This window comes from Buteo buteo, chromosome 5, assembly GCF_964188355.1.
Source record: "Buteo buteo chromosome 5, bButBut1.hap1.1, whole genome shotgun sequence".
Classification (NCBI taxonomy): domain Eukaryota; kingdom Metazoa; phylum Chordata; class Aves; order Accipitriformes; family Accipitridae; genus Buteo; species Buteo buteo.
The window spans coordinates 54,131,606-54,147,409 of NC_134175.1; the positions used below are offsets into that span (position 1 = coordinate 54,131,606).

The 15,804-nt window shown below is 37.8% G+C and overlaps 1 protein-coding gene across 3 annotated transcripts in view; it reads right to left on the bottom strand.

Annotated features, from left to right (window-relative positions):
* The window catches only part of CCDC148 (coiled-coil domain containing 148), an 81,353-nt gene that overhangs the window by 61,591 nt on the left and 3,958 nt on the right, over positions 1-15,804 (bottom strand). For 2 of the 3 annotated variants that reach the window (XM_075029122.1, XM_075029124.1), the window contains exon 2: positions 786-866. In XM_075029122.1, the coding sequence (XP_074885223.1) occupies positions 786-840 (55 nt within the window). In that variant the 5' untranslated portion in view covers positions 841-866. Of the gene's footprint in view, positions 1-785; positions 867-15,804 lie in introns of those variants that run through there. The other variant, XM_075029125.1, reaches the window with a different exon arrangement.

Consider the following 15,804-nt stretch of genomic DNA (forward strand, 5'->3'; position numbering starts at 1 on the left):
GCTCTGCCAAGAAGGACTTGGGGATCCTGGTGGACGAAAAATTGGACATGAGCTGGCAATATGCACTTGCAGCCCAGAAAGCCAGTCATATCCTGGACTGCATCAAAAGAAGCATGGCCAGCAGGTTGAGGGAGGTGATTCTCTCCCTCTACTCATGTTTTGTCAGACCCCACCTGGATCCAGCTCTGGGGTCCCTGGTACAAGAAACACACGGACCTGTTAGAGCAGGTCTAGAGGAGACCATGGAAATGGTCACAGGGCTTGAACGCCTCTCCTGTGAAGAAAGGCAGAGAGAATTGGGCTCACTCATCCTCCAGGGAGACCTGATTGCAGCCTTTATATATATAAAGGGGGCTTATAAGAAAGATGGTGAAAGACTTTTTACCAGGGCCTGTAGTGACCGGACAAGGGACAATGGTTTTAAACTAAAAGAGGGCAGATTTAGATTAGATGTAAGAAAGACTTTTTTTTTTTTTTTTTTTTTTTACAAGGATGGTGAGGCATTGGAACAGGTTGCAGTGGATGCCCCATCCCTGGCAGTGTTCAAGGCCAGGTTGGGTGGGGCTTGGAGCAACCTGGTCTAGTGGAAGGTGTCCCTGCCCATGGCAGGGCTGGAACTAGATGATCTTTGAAGGTCCCTTCCGACCCAAACCATTCTGTGATTCTATGATCAGAATGCTACAGCAGCTTCCATATGCAGCTATTAATTGCACACAGTATTTCATAAGTAGTTTTATTTCAGATTGTGATAAAACAATTAAATTTGAACATGATAGCATACATACCTATATCATTAATCCTATGAGTTGTAAAGAATGTTCCATGGTCTCGTTCACTCATTTTTATTTTTTATGTATTTTTTATACCTGTTGAGAAACAAACAGATGTTTTGAGAATACCAACATTGTGGATGCAATCTAACAACATATTCAAAAAATATGTAATGTTTTCTGAGGAGAGAGGGCACATCTCACTAAAAATTTAATTAGACAGAAATTCCACAAGTTCATCTTTCATTTTAAGAGAGATTTCATGTACCTCATATCATTTAGCACCTAAGAAAAAGAAAACAAAATATTATTTCCTTGAAGAATCTGTAATGCTGTCACATAGATCACCTCTGTGCTTTTCAGAATATAACAATCCTATTGACCCAAATGTAAGGTAAGCTTTTGAGGTGTTCTTTGCTTTTTAGAAATTAAGCTTGAAAAGATCACTCTTTTCTTATATTTAGGGACTGTGGTTTATGTATAGATCCCTATACACCCCCTTTAAGAGTGTCTGTATTAACACTTGTCAACCCAAGTCAGCTGTTCCAGCAACAGTGGCTTAGTTCCTGATGATCAACTATGACAGGCAGCATGTTATCAAGTATTCACATAATCTTGGAATAAACTTGACATTTAAGATACAATAAGATACACAACATAGTAAAAAGCTTTGATGTCTTAAAAACCCTACTTTCACCTTAATTAAGCATGCATGGGCACCATCACAGGTCTTGCATACAAAGAAAAGCAACAGATCAAAACAAGGTGTTTCAGTTGAACTGAATCAATAGCTGAACAATGCCAGAAGGGGAAGGTCACGTTCAACCAGCCTCCCCACAAACCCTCTCCCTCAAACCTAGCTCTACCATACCACAATTTCCTACAAACAAAATTCCATCCACATTGTCACACCTTTGATGTTTGTCTGGTCCCACAGCAAGTAGCAACACAGTAAACAGTAGACTAGCAAAATCTGTTGATATATGTATTGTGGAGTTATTTCTCTGCTGTTCTAGTGAGTTGAACCAATTTATCCATACAAATTCCAAGGATGGCACAATGCAACAAGGATGGAAGGAAGAGCAGTGGAAGCAATGGAAGGGGAACTACTTTGACAGAGGGCTATTAATTTCAGTCAAATAAAAATGTGAGACTGCAATCAAAGATACTTAGCATTGTACTTTCCTGTGAGCTGTGTTTCTTCATGACAACATTCTGCATTGCAGAATCATCAAAACCAGCTAAAGTGTAAAAATCTAACCTAGATGGACAACAGTTTCATGAATGAGCTTCCACTATTACTGCAAATAAATAGTAAGCGCAGTTGAAATCACACCCACGACAGTACACATACATACACACACACTACTGTTCCTGTGGCTCAAAGTCAGTTTGATATTAATTCCATACATGTTAACTATGCAAATTACAAGAAATTTCACGACCACCAGGCTTTAAACAGTGAATATTCCATGATCAAACCAAGTAGAAAATAGCGAATAGTCATTGATAAAATGTGACATTTCTCAATGCTTCTTCATGCACATTCTTCAGTGTTACTTAACAATGCTATGAAACTGTCCCTTGCACTAAACCAAAAATATCAAAGTCTAAATGTCATCTGTCTTCACCCAAGAGTGACCATTCATTAACCATAAAGGGACCTTTTCAAATTGGTTCTGAAAGTAATTGACAATATCAATTGGTCAGAAGCTACATTGAATGTCATCACCTGATCACAAAGACTGAAATTGAAGATACATGAGAGTAAGAAAATATGACAATACACGAGGGAGTTCATTCCCCTTTTGAAAGATTAATGTGTAATTTACAATCTAACAGTCACCTGTAAATAAATTCACAGTTCTATCCCTAAGTCTACACACTCCTTAAAAGTCAAGGGAAAAAGAAAGGAAGAAAAAGGTTAGCACATTCACACTGTTGATTCCATTCTTCTCAGCTTAAAGCATTTGGTTTCTACTTGTAACCATATAACACTGCCAAAATAATCCTGACAATTGAGGTAATTCCCTATAGCAGAAGCAACTTTGGCCTATTTGTCACAGTAATGTTTTATCTTTACATCAACTTATCTACATATAATTTTCTAAATGCATATACACTTCAGTTGGAATAGTTTTTTTTTTAAATCAAGTTAATTATATATGTAAAGCCTTAAGGTAGGGATTTACATAACACAGTAAAGTATGGGATTTACCTTACTTATTTCTTCAAGACGCACAAAGACAGTTTAAATGTTGCTTCTTTTCCCCCTAAAGACAAAATATATTTTTCTGCTTTTTCTTAGAAAGGTCAACTATGCTTGGGCTTGTCTTTCTCTATTTCTTGGCAGAATTACTGGAAATATAACTGGAACAAGAAATGCTCAATCACCAACACACAAATCTTTAAGCTACAGGCTGATCAATTTAAAAAGGCATTTAAAGAAAATTCTTTTATTCAGTTTGTTTACAAGTCTGTAAATTAGGTTTAGTTTAGTATCGCTTATGTCATAATTCCCTTAGATTTCCAGCCTCCAAAATATTTTTGTTGGCAGGAGGGGCAAGTAGACACATCATGAAATTCTGTAATTTAAAAAGGGGCCAGAGGGTGAATCTTAAAAAAAAAAAAAAAAAAAAAAGTGAAACCCTGCAAACTCCTATGATTTCCCAGGGAATTCTATAATATTCAGCACTTTCTGGAAACTCCAGCACAATTATGTGACATAATTTTCCACTGAATTTATAGTCATTAAAGTTAAAGAGGAAAACCTAAAACACTAATAATAAAAACTCAAAAAGTAGAAAAAAACCCCATAAGAAACCTCAAAATATTTGTTTAGTACTACTTTTCAATTATTTCTTCTTAAGGCTTTTAATGTGAATCACAAAGAAACAAAACCACGCATTTTTTTTTCTTTGCTGAATTTTACCCTTCCCTTGAAGAGTAAATCAACCACATACCTGAATTTAGAGAAAAGGGAAAACATCACAATATATTGAAATTCTTTATTTTAAAGCTTTTTTGATTGACCAGTCTAAAACAGCCTTCCATACATATCTTTCTCAGAAAGATCATAAGTCACCACAATTCCTAGGCTCATTCAAGACGACATGAATATTCAACTGTGGCTTGGTATTTCTATAACCTTACTGATACTCTTACCAATGTAACAGTGAAGAATAACTGCACCAAGTCTCCTCTTATACCATCAGATTTAACCTATATTTACATCAGGCCAAGAAAACAAGGTGGAAGAACCAACACAAGGATTCTGAACGAGTATGGCTGTTCTCCAGTGGAGCCACTCAAGCTTACAGATCAGCAGCACCATTTTTAAACAACAGGGAGTTGTCTTGAGGGTTTTTGTGTACTATGGTTAATATTTACACAGCAATGTCAATTTTCCTTAGAGATATCAGCAAGGCTACCACATTCTGAGATTCTGCAAACAGAAATAAATATATCTGCGTTAGACTTGAAGCAGACTGTCTGCACACGCTTTGTGGAACCATTTTGACTTTTTAGATTTGTAACAGCCCAGTGACAGCAGCAGCTTCAACCAAGTTGCCAGAATTTCTCAAATTAAAAGAGGAAAATATATCTACAAAGAAAAACACAACATGGGATGGTCCTAACTACAGAGCAAGACATTTAAGTTCCTTGTTAAGTCAAAACGAGAGATTTGCAACAATGAAAACTGGCTTGGCTTTGCCTGCTAGCACTTGCAATTCTTGGCACCCAACTTGCCCATGCTTAAGTTAGAAAGGTAAGTCAGTGGTATTTTTTAGTACAGTGGTACAAAGTATACAATTTACCTCAAAAGATTCTCTGACTGCTCTTCTCACAAGGTTAATCCTTAGAAGGCATTTAAGCCTCCATCATCAGTTTTACAGTCCATATTCATTCATACCAGTCTTACCATAGAGATACTTTCTATTGATTCGAGCAAACTGTCAGGCAGTATTCTTCAAGCATAGGGTTTGCATCAGTAGTCTGAGGAAATCCCTGCTGATCTCAGTCTCCCAGGGCCGAGTGGAAGAACTGTGATTCAGCAATTTCAAAGAGCATAAAACCTACTTCCATTTTACATTCTTACAAGCATAACCCATGGAAAATCATATGTAGCAGAATTTTTTTCTACTTCCTCTTGCATTTCTACTCCAGTCCATGGAAAGTAATGCAAATATTTCAGGGAATGTTTTAGTTTTTAACAAGAGCCACTGGATTTTGCATCTCAATACATCTGGCGGTGCTTTTAAGAGCCTTCATCCTTTTGCTCTTGAAGAGACCATCGGAATTTTTGCATTTTATAACCTTAAAAGAGTAATTTCCACTATGTCAATGCTCTCATTAAATTCTGAGATCTGTTAGTATTTCTCCTAGTTGTGGAGTCTGTAATAAAAGGGGAAATGAAATCAATTTAGGGTAAGCCTTGGTATATTTACATCATAATGACAATTTTACAAAGATGGAATTATTTGTAGGTTCAAAGACTACCAGTTTGATTGATAGCAGTGGGTTAATTTTGGGGGTGCTTCCTCAACCTCTACCCTGCAAGCCCCCTGTCAATTTCAATTGAAATTTTGCACGAAATGAATACTACAGCTTACAACCCAGACTTTAAATTTCATGATGAAAATTATTAATTTTTAAAGGTTTGCAGCTGAACAGAAGTAATGAGTTACAGCTAATGATTTTTCCATATACTATGTGTTTTTGAAGCTAAAATATGTAAAGAGTAGAAATATCAGTTTCAGTAAGAGTTCACTGCCTTAAAAATGTCTTCACATTCACAGATTACAACAGAATAACTTTAATTCGCATACTTCTTTTCTGAAGGATGATTATTCAGTAAGTAGTACTCCTTAGAACAAGAGTAACTTCACTTCTTTTGCTCTAGTACTCATAGCGTATTTTCATTCGGAATAGGTTTGTTTCTGTGGGTTTTTTTAGTAATTAGTTTATTAACATCCATAAAAAGCAGCTTGAACACTCTCCAGGAACTTAGTCAATCCATTTAATATTTGTGACCAGAAAGATTAAGAAAAGACTCAAGAAGATTGACATCTTATCATTTAAACTTTTAAAATACTCTTCAGAATACTGCCACAAGGAAATTTGGGTACCATTCACAAAAGAGAAAAGGACTTTTTCCTCCTTAAAACATTGTATCCCAGTGGTTAGGGATAAAGAGGCATGAAGGAGGAAAACCTGGGTTTCCAATGCCATTTCTGAAGGGTCTCCTAAGCACTGGAATCACAAGGATTCCTACATATTGGATGGTTGTCTTATCCATACTTATTAGGGGATAATCTACTTCAAAGGTTTTTGAATAGTGCATACACCTCACATCCAAACATCCTAAACCAAAATGAGATGTCATTTGAGTGTTTAATCCAAAACACTTTACCCAATATCATAAAAAAAAAAAAAAAAAAATCAGTCTGGGTTCCCTTTCTTGGCTCTGCCCCGATGCAGTCAAACTGTAAAGCAGAAAAACTCCAGAAGCCCCCTGGGACAACAGCATCAGGAGGTACTGACTTTGTCCACAGTGCCCTACAAGACTTTGATCCAAAGCAGCTAGGGCATGCCATGCTTTGTTTGCTGATCCTGAGTGGTACTTATAAAGCTGTTAATGCTTTGTGTCATATAACATTGCAACCTTCCAGGAAAACACCTGGATGATTATCTGCCCTAACACTGCTGGCATATGTGAAGCACACCAGGCCAGGATGGCTGTGCTCCCACATCACTGATGGATGTAAGCTTAAGTCCAAGCTAACAGAGAGTACAAGCTAAGGCCTTCCTCCTATTCACTCTGCAAGGTGCTTCAAAGCCTATGGGTGAGTGCAAGCCTGTCTCCAAATACCTGAGATGCAGCGAAGTTTAAGCTCAGATTTGTTCTTAAGAACAAGCAGAACAGGCTGAAACAGAGCAGTTCAAGTACCTGAGAGCACTGACTAGACATGGAGCTACCTCTTGTCACCGTGTGAATTCAAGGACTGGTCAGGGGTTGTAACTAACAGCAAAATCAGATTAACTTCTCACAAATGGAGAAGGGCTTCCCTCTCCACCCATACTATGATAAACAGGATGGCCTTTTTGACTGAAGGTACTACCACCATGGAGTCCAAGCCTGGAGACATAAGCAGCTGGGGGAGGGCAAAGGCGCATTTTAGCTGGAGAACTAAGGAACTAGACAACTCAGCAGATTTGGAGGAAAGCTCTAAATGAAGAAGAAAAAAAGCCATGTTAGGGAGCTCTCCCAATTACTATTACGTGCTGTACAATACAATAGGAGGATGCAAACTATCTTTTATAAGTATCAGCAATCCGTATCCAACTTCAACAGAATGAGCAGTGTCTTGCACAGACAAACCTGTACTTTTCATTCCCAGTGTGATTTCCAAGCTGGCTTCTGGTTATTCTCCTGCCTTCACCATCAGCTCACAGTACCTGTTCCATCTCTGTTGTACTTGGTCAAAGCACAACAGCGTGGGACTTAAAAATAAATTAAAAGAAAAACAGGTCAGGAACTTTAGCTGGAAATAAAGAGAAAGGGGATACCACCGGACAGTTTCATTATTACACCAAACCTTTAGTAGGGTCAAGATTTTATTAGGTTAAATGAAACAAATCAGGCTGAAGAGACATTTCAAAATTACGAGTAATGTAAAGGCTGGACAAAACATCTGTCTTTAGAAAAACTAACTGCACAAAGAGCTAACAATCTAGTCTCTCACAAACTTAAAAGAAATTATATCCCTCTGCTGTAGACAGTCAGCTTTCTTCCTGCCTGCTTTTTTTGGTTTCTGACCATCCTGGCACTACTTCTATTTATAAACTCGGGAAGAGAATACTAGGCAGTGATATCTAACCCTATATGAGAGCAAAAATAACTTATTGATGAAAAATTGGGAGTACTTGAAAGCTTTAAGATTACTAGATCCATCATACCCACTTCTCTCTATAAAAACCTTTTATTACTGTTCCCTGCCCAGCTGCCACGTTAGAGCCATTCTCCTGTATTACACATTTTGGGAACCATCATCCTAATCTGGGTCCATCTGGCCAGCTTTAAATGACAAGCTCCTTCCAACATGGGAAATGCTGTCCTTTTTGAAAAATAACTATGGATACGAGTAAGATTATCACCTACCCATCTGGTTTATTTATTTATTTATCCCTTTGGCAAATTGTTAATATCTCTTCTTTCTACTGACATGTTTCTGATATAATGTCAGCATTTTAATAAAACTTCACATATTCACATTAGCTTCATCTCCTTTGAAAAGAAAGCAGGAGAGTACATCTGCTGGAACAGAACTGGTGCAAAACCCAACTTGCCTTTTTCTGTAATTTTAGGGCTACTGTGTTTGTAGCCCTAAGTGCTTATTCCCTTCCATCCTACTCATTTCTCTCTTCTGCAATGACATCATACATCTGCATTTGATCTCAGCCTTTTAACAGACATTTTTTTCTGTTATCACAAATTCAACATTATGACTTCACTAAAACACTGAAAATGAAAGTTAAGATGGTTTCAGAAAGGGCAAGATCTGTATAAACCTGTATTTTATCTTCAGTAACTAGAAAATGTACCAGTCAAAATGATGAAAGCACTGCAAGTTAAATATATTTCTGCTTTAATGCTGATATATCTAAAAACATCTTCAATACTATAAAAGTTCATCTAAGCCTGAATTCAGATAGCCTCCTTCAAGGCTTTGTTCCAACTTCAATACAGCCTCTAGGTTGGAAGTCTTGATGCATCTCAGAAAGAAAAAGTACAAAAGATGAAACATGACATCATACAGAAGCCTTTAGTACATAGAAAACTGTTCCCAAGAATGCTAAATCAGCTATGTCTACAACCAGCCATAACTAAATCTTTTTAGTAACAGTAAAAAACACAAGGTTTACCAATCCTCTGCTTCTCCTCCTGTTGATAATTTAGTATTTCACTACAATTCAGAACTCTTTTAGGTAATAACAAATACGATCTCTTAGAAGATTATGCCTCCAATTCAACTAAACACTTCAATGCATTCTTAATGTAAACACTTGCTTGTGCCTGAGGTATATGACTTAAGTATATTCTTAAATATGGGAGTACCAAATATTAAGGCAAGATCCTACTCCCTTTCATTTAAATAGAAATTAAACTCTACAAGTGTCAGTCAGCATTTCTGGAGAAAGAAAAGCCTACAGTCTGTCAGTCACACCCTGTCACATGTTGATACTGGTGATGATTCGTGCCCAGTTAAGGTCCCAATTCTACAAGCATGAGTACTCCCAATGAGTTTAACCATTAACTTTAAAGGAGCCTAGATTTCACTACCTCAATTCAACAAGTCACTTGCACACATAAATCTTTGCAGATTTGGGTCATGAGTGTCATTTTTTCCTCTCAGCTAAACTGCCATTAATCAACAGAAGAGCAAAACTATTGGGTGGGGAGGCATGGTGTTCAATGATCTGGACATGTTATTTAAAACAAAACTCTTTGTGCATGTTTTAAATCAGTCAAATTATTAAATGTGAAATCAATAATATGAAGCCGTATCAACTCTACACAAAACACAATTTAACAGCATAATCAATGACAGTTTAACAGCTACTCACATCTTGTGTGAATGAAGGTTGCTTAATTTTGCAACAGCAGATGTTATAATCCTGTCAGTAGTTCAGGTAAATTACTAGTGGGCATACAATTAAAAGCCAGAAGTGAACCACTGACTTCATTGAAAACTTTGAATACAACATCAATGGGAACTGTGATTACATATTAGGACAGATGTTTCCTAAAACATCCAAACTTGAGGAAAAAAACCCCAAACATAGAAGCCCCTTATTTTTCGTGCTCTCTTTTGAATATCCAGAGATTTCTTAAATATTTTGTGAAAGGTTTTTTCCTAGATTTTAAAGTTTAAAGGAAATGTTAATTGCTTAGCTATTGCATGTTTCCATTCAAAGAAGAGGAATAGTAACATGCAGTTGTTTGAACCCTCTCATCCTAACTATTGTTAGGGAAACAGAGGCAGAGAATCACTCCATTGTATAGCACAGAGTAAAAACAAAAAACAAATAACCAGCTTTATTCTTTCATCATATCCATTCTCTTCTTCTAGTTGAACTACCTATCTGAAAATGGCACCCACCCAGATGGTTTTAATCTTGTAGCTGTCGATCCTTTCCCCAGGAAGAAAATACACATTATAATACTGTTATCATTCAGTGTCAAAACAGTTGCTAGGGAAGTCCCACAGTTTGATTATCATTTAAATTTGCATTCCCTAAAGAAAGAATTATGGATCTGTTTGAAATAAAGTCAAGTATCAGAAATTGTACGTTCCCAAAGGAGACACAGTCCTTTTTGTCTATGATAATCTCATTCCTTCCTCATTAAGTAAAACTTAATCCAAAGTAGGAAGATCAATTTGAGTAACACTTAAAACAATCAGCTTCATGCAATACCCTGTCACACTGCAAGGGTGGCGGGGGTGGCGGGAAATAGCTCATCTGCTTTCTGAACATCTGTACACTACAAGAGAGCTACTATTCCCCCCCTAGTCTTTGAATACTCTAAGTAGCAAATCCAAGATAAAATAAACTTAAAACCCACTTAATATAGAAAAAAAATTGCAACAAATAAATAAAAGAAAGGAAGCAAATTTTTTTAAAGTTGACAAGTTGACATAAAAAGGGTAGGAAATGAAGTCACCCGTGTCCACCACTCAACCTTGAATCAAGCGAGTCAGCTGGCATTTGTTATGTTGTTTTGAACAAAACAAGCACAATACATTTTTCGCTAACCAAATGCTCCCACACCAAAGCTAGCCAGCTGCAGACAGCACACTTGGCAATTTCAAAGTTTAACTGAAAGAGGGGATGAAATGAGAAAATGCTCTGATGCTTTCAGTAGTTAATTATCATAGAACAGTTTAGGTTGGAAGGGGACTTTAAGGATTATCTAATTCTACTCCCCCTGCCATGGGCAGGGACACCTTCCACTAGACCAGGTTGCTCCAAGCCCCATCCAACCTGGCCTTGAACACTTCCAGGGATGGGGCATCCGCAACTTCTCTGGGCAATTCCTGACATGTGGCTGGGCAATCCTGAACAAAATCCTGCTTTGCTGAGCTAAAGGCAAAAAACCTGAGGCATCATTTACAGACTTTTGGAATCAAACACAAGAAATTTGCAGAGTTTTATTGTATACTTTTTCAGTAATGTTCCATCTAGCTTCCTATATATTACCTCCATGTATAGCAATAAGTTACAAATTAAGCAATATGCTTCAACATATTCATTTAAAGATTAATTGGAAGATGCGAGCCTGAGTTATCCATTATAGCACCCTACACTTTTCTCCATTACTTAAGAAATAACAAATGTATAGTTAAATTGACCTTTAACTGTCTGACTCATAAAGCATATCTGCTTATTCGCTAGCCTATGTGGAAAGCGGGATATTTGTAATGGTGCAGTGAGCAACTTGCCACTCTGCTGCTCTCGCACCCGTCAGATGAAACACTTAAATCTACATTACTCATTTAGCACAACAGAAGTAAAGATGCTGTAACAGAAAACTGCCACAGAATCAACGTTCCATACATTACAACAAACTATCTGGGCTTTGCCTTAACTCTTTTTTTTTTTTTTTTTTCATTTTTTCTATTAATGAAAAACAAAGCCAAAGCACTATCTTGAGACTCTATAAAGAGATTGATATTAGTGGAACAGAATATTGCAATTTCATTATCTCTTAAGGCCCACCAGTTTTGGAACCAAGCATTTCAGCCACCCATATAAAACCGATATAGTCTTTTTTTCTTTTTTTAAACCAAAAAAAGATCTGATTCACACGAACGCTAGGACTAGACCTAACAGTGCAGACAAGTACCAAGAGAAGTAATTTTCTTCTTTAGGATTTCTTTGCTTAACAGCACCAATGAAATGATGCTCCTGGTCCAAAATTTGACATGCCTTCTAACTGCTAAGATAAATCAAATTAATTCTTCTTGATTGTATAAAACTAGAACATTTAACTGCATGGTAAAAAATAAATAAATAAAACTATCACCTTGGTAACTTAAGAAAATGCATTCTTTCTCTAACAAGTGGCACGCAGAGCTGTGCAAGGCACAGCACTTCAAATTGAACCTGTATGGAAATTAAAACCCACAGTATTTTCACCATTTAAAATACATTTCAGAACAAAGTCATATTATCCATACAGATCATTCCAAATTGTGTAAGAAAAAATATCTGCCTGTTTATTCCCATATAAAAGTTTTGGTGCCATTCTTCCCATGCACTTAGACTTTATCTTGAGGACTCTGTTCTGCAAGATAACAGCCATTCTAGTCTGGATCCAACAGAGCACATAGCTGCATGTGTAAGCTTAAACACACCAAAGTATTTTGTAAAATCTGGGTCAGTATTAAATATTCTTGATACTATACAAATGTACAACAGGAAGTAAATTATTGTATTTCTAAGTGAACTAACATACATTAAAAAAAAACCAAAACAAAAACCCAACACAAAAAAACCCCACCAAAACTGTGTAAGTAACCAGCAAGGAAGGTTTCATAGGACTAATATCATCAGCTAACATATAACTTTCTGATCATAACCTAAAAGCTCTAAGGTTTTACAAAAGCACCATCTTTTCATTACAGTTTTCATAGAAGAAAAGGAGGGCTTAGTCAGAAAAGAAAATGTGTTGCTAGAGGTGTAAGAACAGTAAGGACGAAAGGACTGGGGTGAGAGCAGAAAATACTTCAGAACAGATATTCAGGAGACTAAAAGGAACTGAATGACAGGAGAAACTAAGGAGGTTACAGAGCTCACAGCCTGGGAACAGACTCGTCAGCAAAGTAAACCAATGCAAGCCAAAGGGCTGGCGCTCAGGTGGCCCACTTTGGAAGGTGATACTGAAGTGCTCTCTACTAATGATGGCCTCCTGCCACCAGAAGGCCACCCTCATGTGTGGTCACCCTGAAGGACTGACCATGTTTCTGCGAAGAGCCATCTTTGCAGGGGAGATACAAACATCTCTTTACCCTTCAATACGCAGTGCTTGATTGCTTATAACCTTGCTGAACCAAACAGTCACCGGTCTTCTCATACAGAGAATCCTAGTTGCAACAGGCGTCAGTGAAGTTGTAACACCATAGGCAATCTGGTCTTACACAAAATAAGCATAGACCTCCTTTTTTCTGGTAACAAGTTATGCCCATGCAGCAGGCAAGAATTCAATTGCAATAACTTCTTATCAAGAGGTAGGATATGCACCGTATCACAGAAATTTCAAAGGTGGATTCCATGTGTAATAATGCAGGGCCAATGGAATAAGAATGTAATTTTACAGGCAGGGATAGTTAAGGAGATAGACCTTAAAGGAGCTGTAGCAGAATGGTGTGTCCTATAAGAGGCATCACATCTACTAAACCACCAGATACCAAAATAATCAATACTAAGTAGTAGCAGAAGTTCAGCGGAAGACAGATAAAGACGCTCAGAGTATGCAGAAGTCATCAAGTCACTCTAAAAAAAGTTACCTACTGAAGACTGGGCTTAAAAATTCTGTACAAAGTATCTCGTTTACTGCTGTTAAATCACCATGCCATCGCTCTTCAGATAAACCAACTGATGTGATTTTTTCCAGCGCTGCAAAATGAAGTTAGAAATACACAGTTTTCTGTCATGAGAGTTTTCTTTTCTTTAACTAGCTGAAGCCCAAATTTTCTCAAAGCAGGAAGGGAAACAGAAGTCCAATTCTTTGTTTTACAGAATGAAACTGGTGATTTTAAGTTGTCCTCACCTTTTGCACATGTTCTTGCCTTCCATGTAGTATTTTAAATTAAAGCATTTCCACCTACCCCATTTTCATGCTAGCTTTGTTACTGATGTTTTTTTCTTTAAGAAAACAAACCTGTATGGAAATGTTCACTGACCCACTGCTGGAGGCCTCCTCCCCACAGCTCTGCTGACAGACCAATTTGTGTAAGCATTTCTTAATGAACTTCAGGCAGAAGTCAGCTTGTTTCATTTATACTGTATGAGGGTACAGTTTTTCTTTATCAGTGCTTCCAGAACATATTACGCTGTTTGAGTAAGTCCAATTTCTCCTTAAACCGGGATACTTTTCCCCATTACACCCTATGAGAATCTACAGCTTTCTCAGTTGCAGTGATTTGCACATTTAAGGTTATACTGAAAAGAAATTCTGCATCAGTCCTTTCACAGTTTAACAGACTGCTTCACAAACTGAGCTTAAGGTGAAGACACACAAACAGGTCTAATAGTCATTGGTGGGGGGAAAGAGGAACTTGAGGAAGCAGGACATTGTGAGTTAGTGCTGACACCAAAGACTCTGTATCACTGTACCTTAAGCTAGCCTAGCTGATTTTTGTCTGACAGTAGCATAGCTGGAGTCAGAGAAGAACATTTGTCTGCAGCCTGTGAGACAGCAAGCAAGAGGGATAGATAATTCATATGATTTAGAAGGCACTGCAGGTTTTTTTTGTCAGGAGCATCAGTATCATTTTGTACACCTTTTGCCAGTTCCGCTAGGCCAAATTTGCAGAGTTATGTGCAGGGAATAATTTGGCACACCTTCACTTTAAATCACTGTGTTATGTTACCTGATAACCTACTACAAAAAAAACAAAGCATGCTTGTCTGAAGCCTCTCCTTTACAACCCTTTGAAATGTACAGTCCATAAATAAGAATCAATCTTCTTTTTGCATATACATTTTCTTTGTTGCCTCCTTATTCATAAGGATCTCTAGATTGCAGTTTGAAATTCTGTATCCCTAGTCTGATAAGAAAGATTACAATTTGGTAAATGTCTCAACATTTTTTCCAGGTCTCAAATACGGCCTAGTAAGAAGATGGGTAATATTTTGTTCAGCTTGAGAACTGCAGCAGTCTGTAGAAACTGCAAAGGATTTTAGCAGGCCTTCACCTGCCCTTGAGGAGATATAAGTACCTACATTCTCTAGAGCTGGGGTTTTTGGGGTTTTTTTGCTTGTTTGTGAGGCTGAAGGACAGTTGTTTTGTGCTTTGGTTTGCTGGGGTTTTTTTTAAGGTTATTAGCTTCTACAAAAATTAGGACCTCAAACCCCACGGAACAGAGTGACTGCTAATCACCTTTTCTTTATTGAACCTCCCACTCAGCTTTTCCTCACATCCTCTCACCAAAACATCCTTTTGGCTGCTGCCGAGCTGCCCAGTTTTGTTAGACGCATTAACAGCCAAGAGCAACCCTGACTTACAGTGGACATGTGAAACCAGGCTTCATCACACAATTAGCTGGCTTCAGCAGCAAAGCTTACTTAAGGACTTCCCTTCACAGGGCACTTCTTCCTACCTTCCCACTGCAGTATGCTACCCCCAAACAAAATATTAACAAAACCACTCATGGTGCCACACTATAAGCTGAATCAATATATTGGTACAGGATTCTTTTGTTTTGCCAGGAAAAGGTTACTTTTCTTAAACCTGAATCAAGTCAGCAACTGAGCTTATACTGTGGTCCAGCAAGCTGTTCTTCCTCAAGCCTCCATTTTGCTGAAACAGGTAGCCAGGGCAAAACACTTCACATTGCTGCCAAAAGAGGAGGTCCCCCATTCCCTCTGTATGCAACTACTTGCAAATATCTTACTGCAGGCATTAGAGGCAGGAACAGTGAGCTAGATCAGGAAATTGATCCAACTAAAAAAAAAAAGAGCATATGTTGTGGGGAGGTTTCTGGGGAAACTGGATCAATTTTGTAATCTAGACCACTGCACAGTTGCACGATCACGTTTGCTGGCACAAGGAAAGCTGGAGAGATATCATGACAGGGTTGGATTGTCCCATTTCATTGCAGCTGGGCTTGAGCCAGATTAAAGTGGCTGTGTAATCAGAAACTCGGTGGCCGTGCAGAGCACTTTGAGGGATCTAGAATCAAATATTCATACCTGATGCTTCAAAGCCATGGAAGAAAAAAAAAGTTATGAAAATGCAAACAACTTG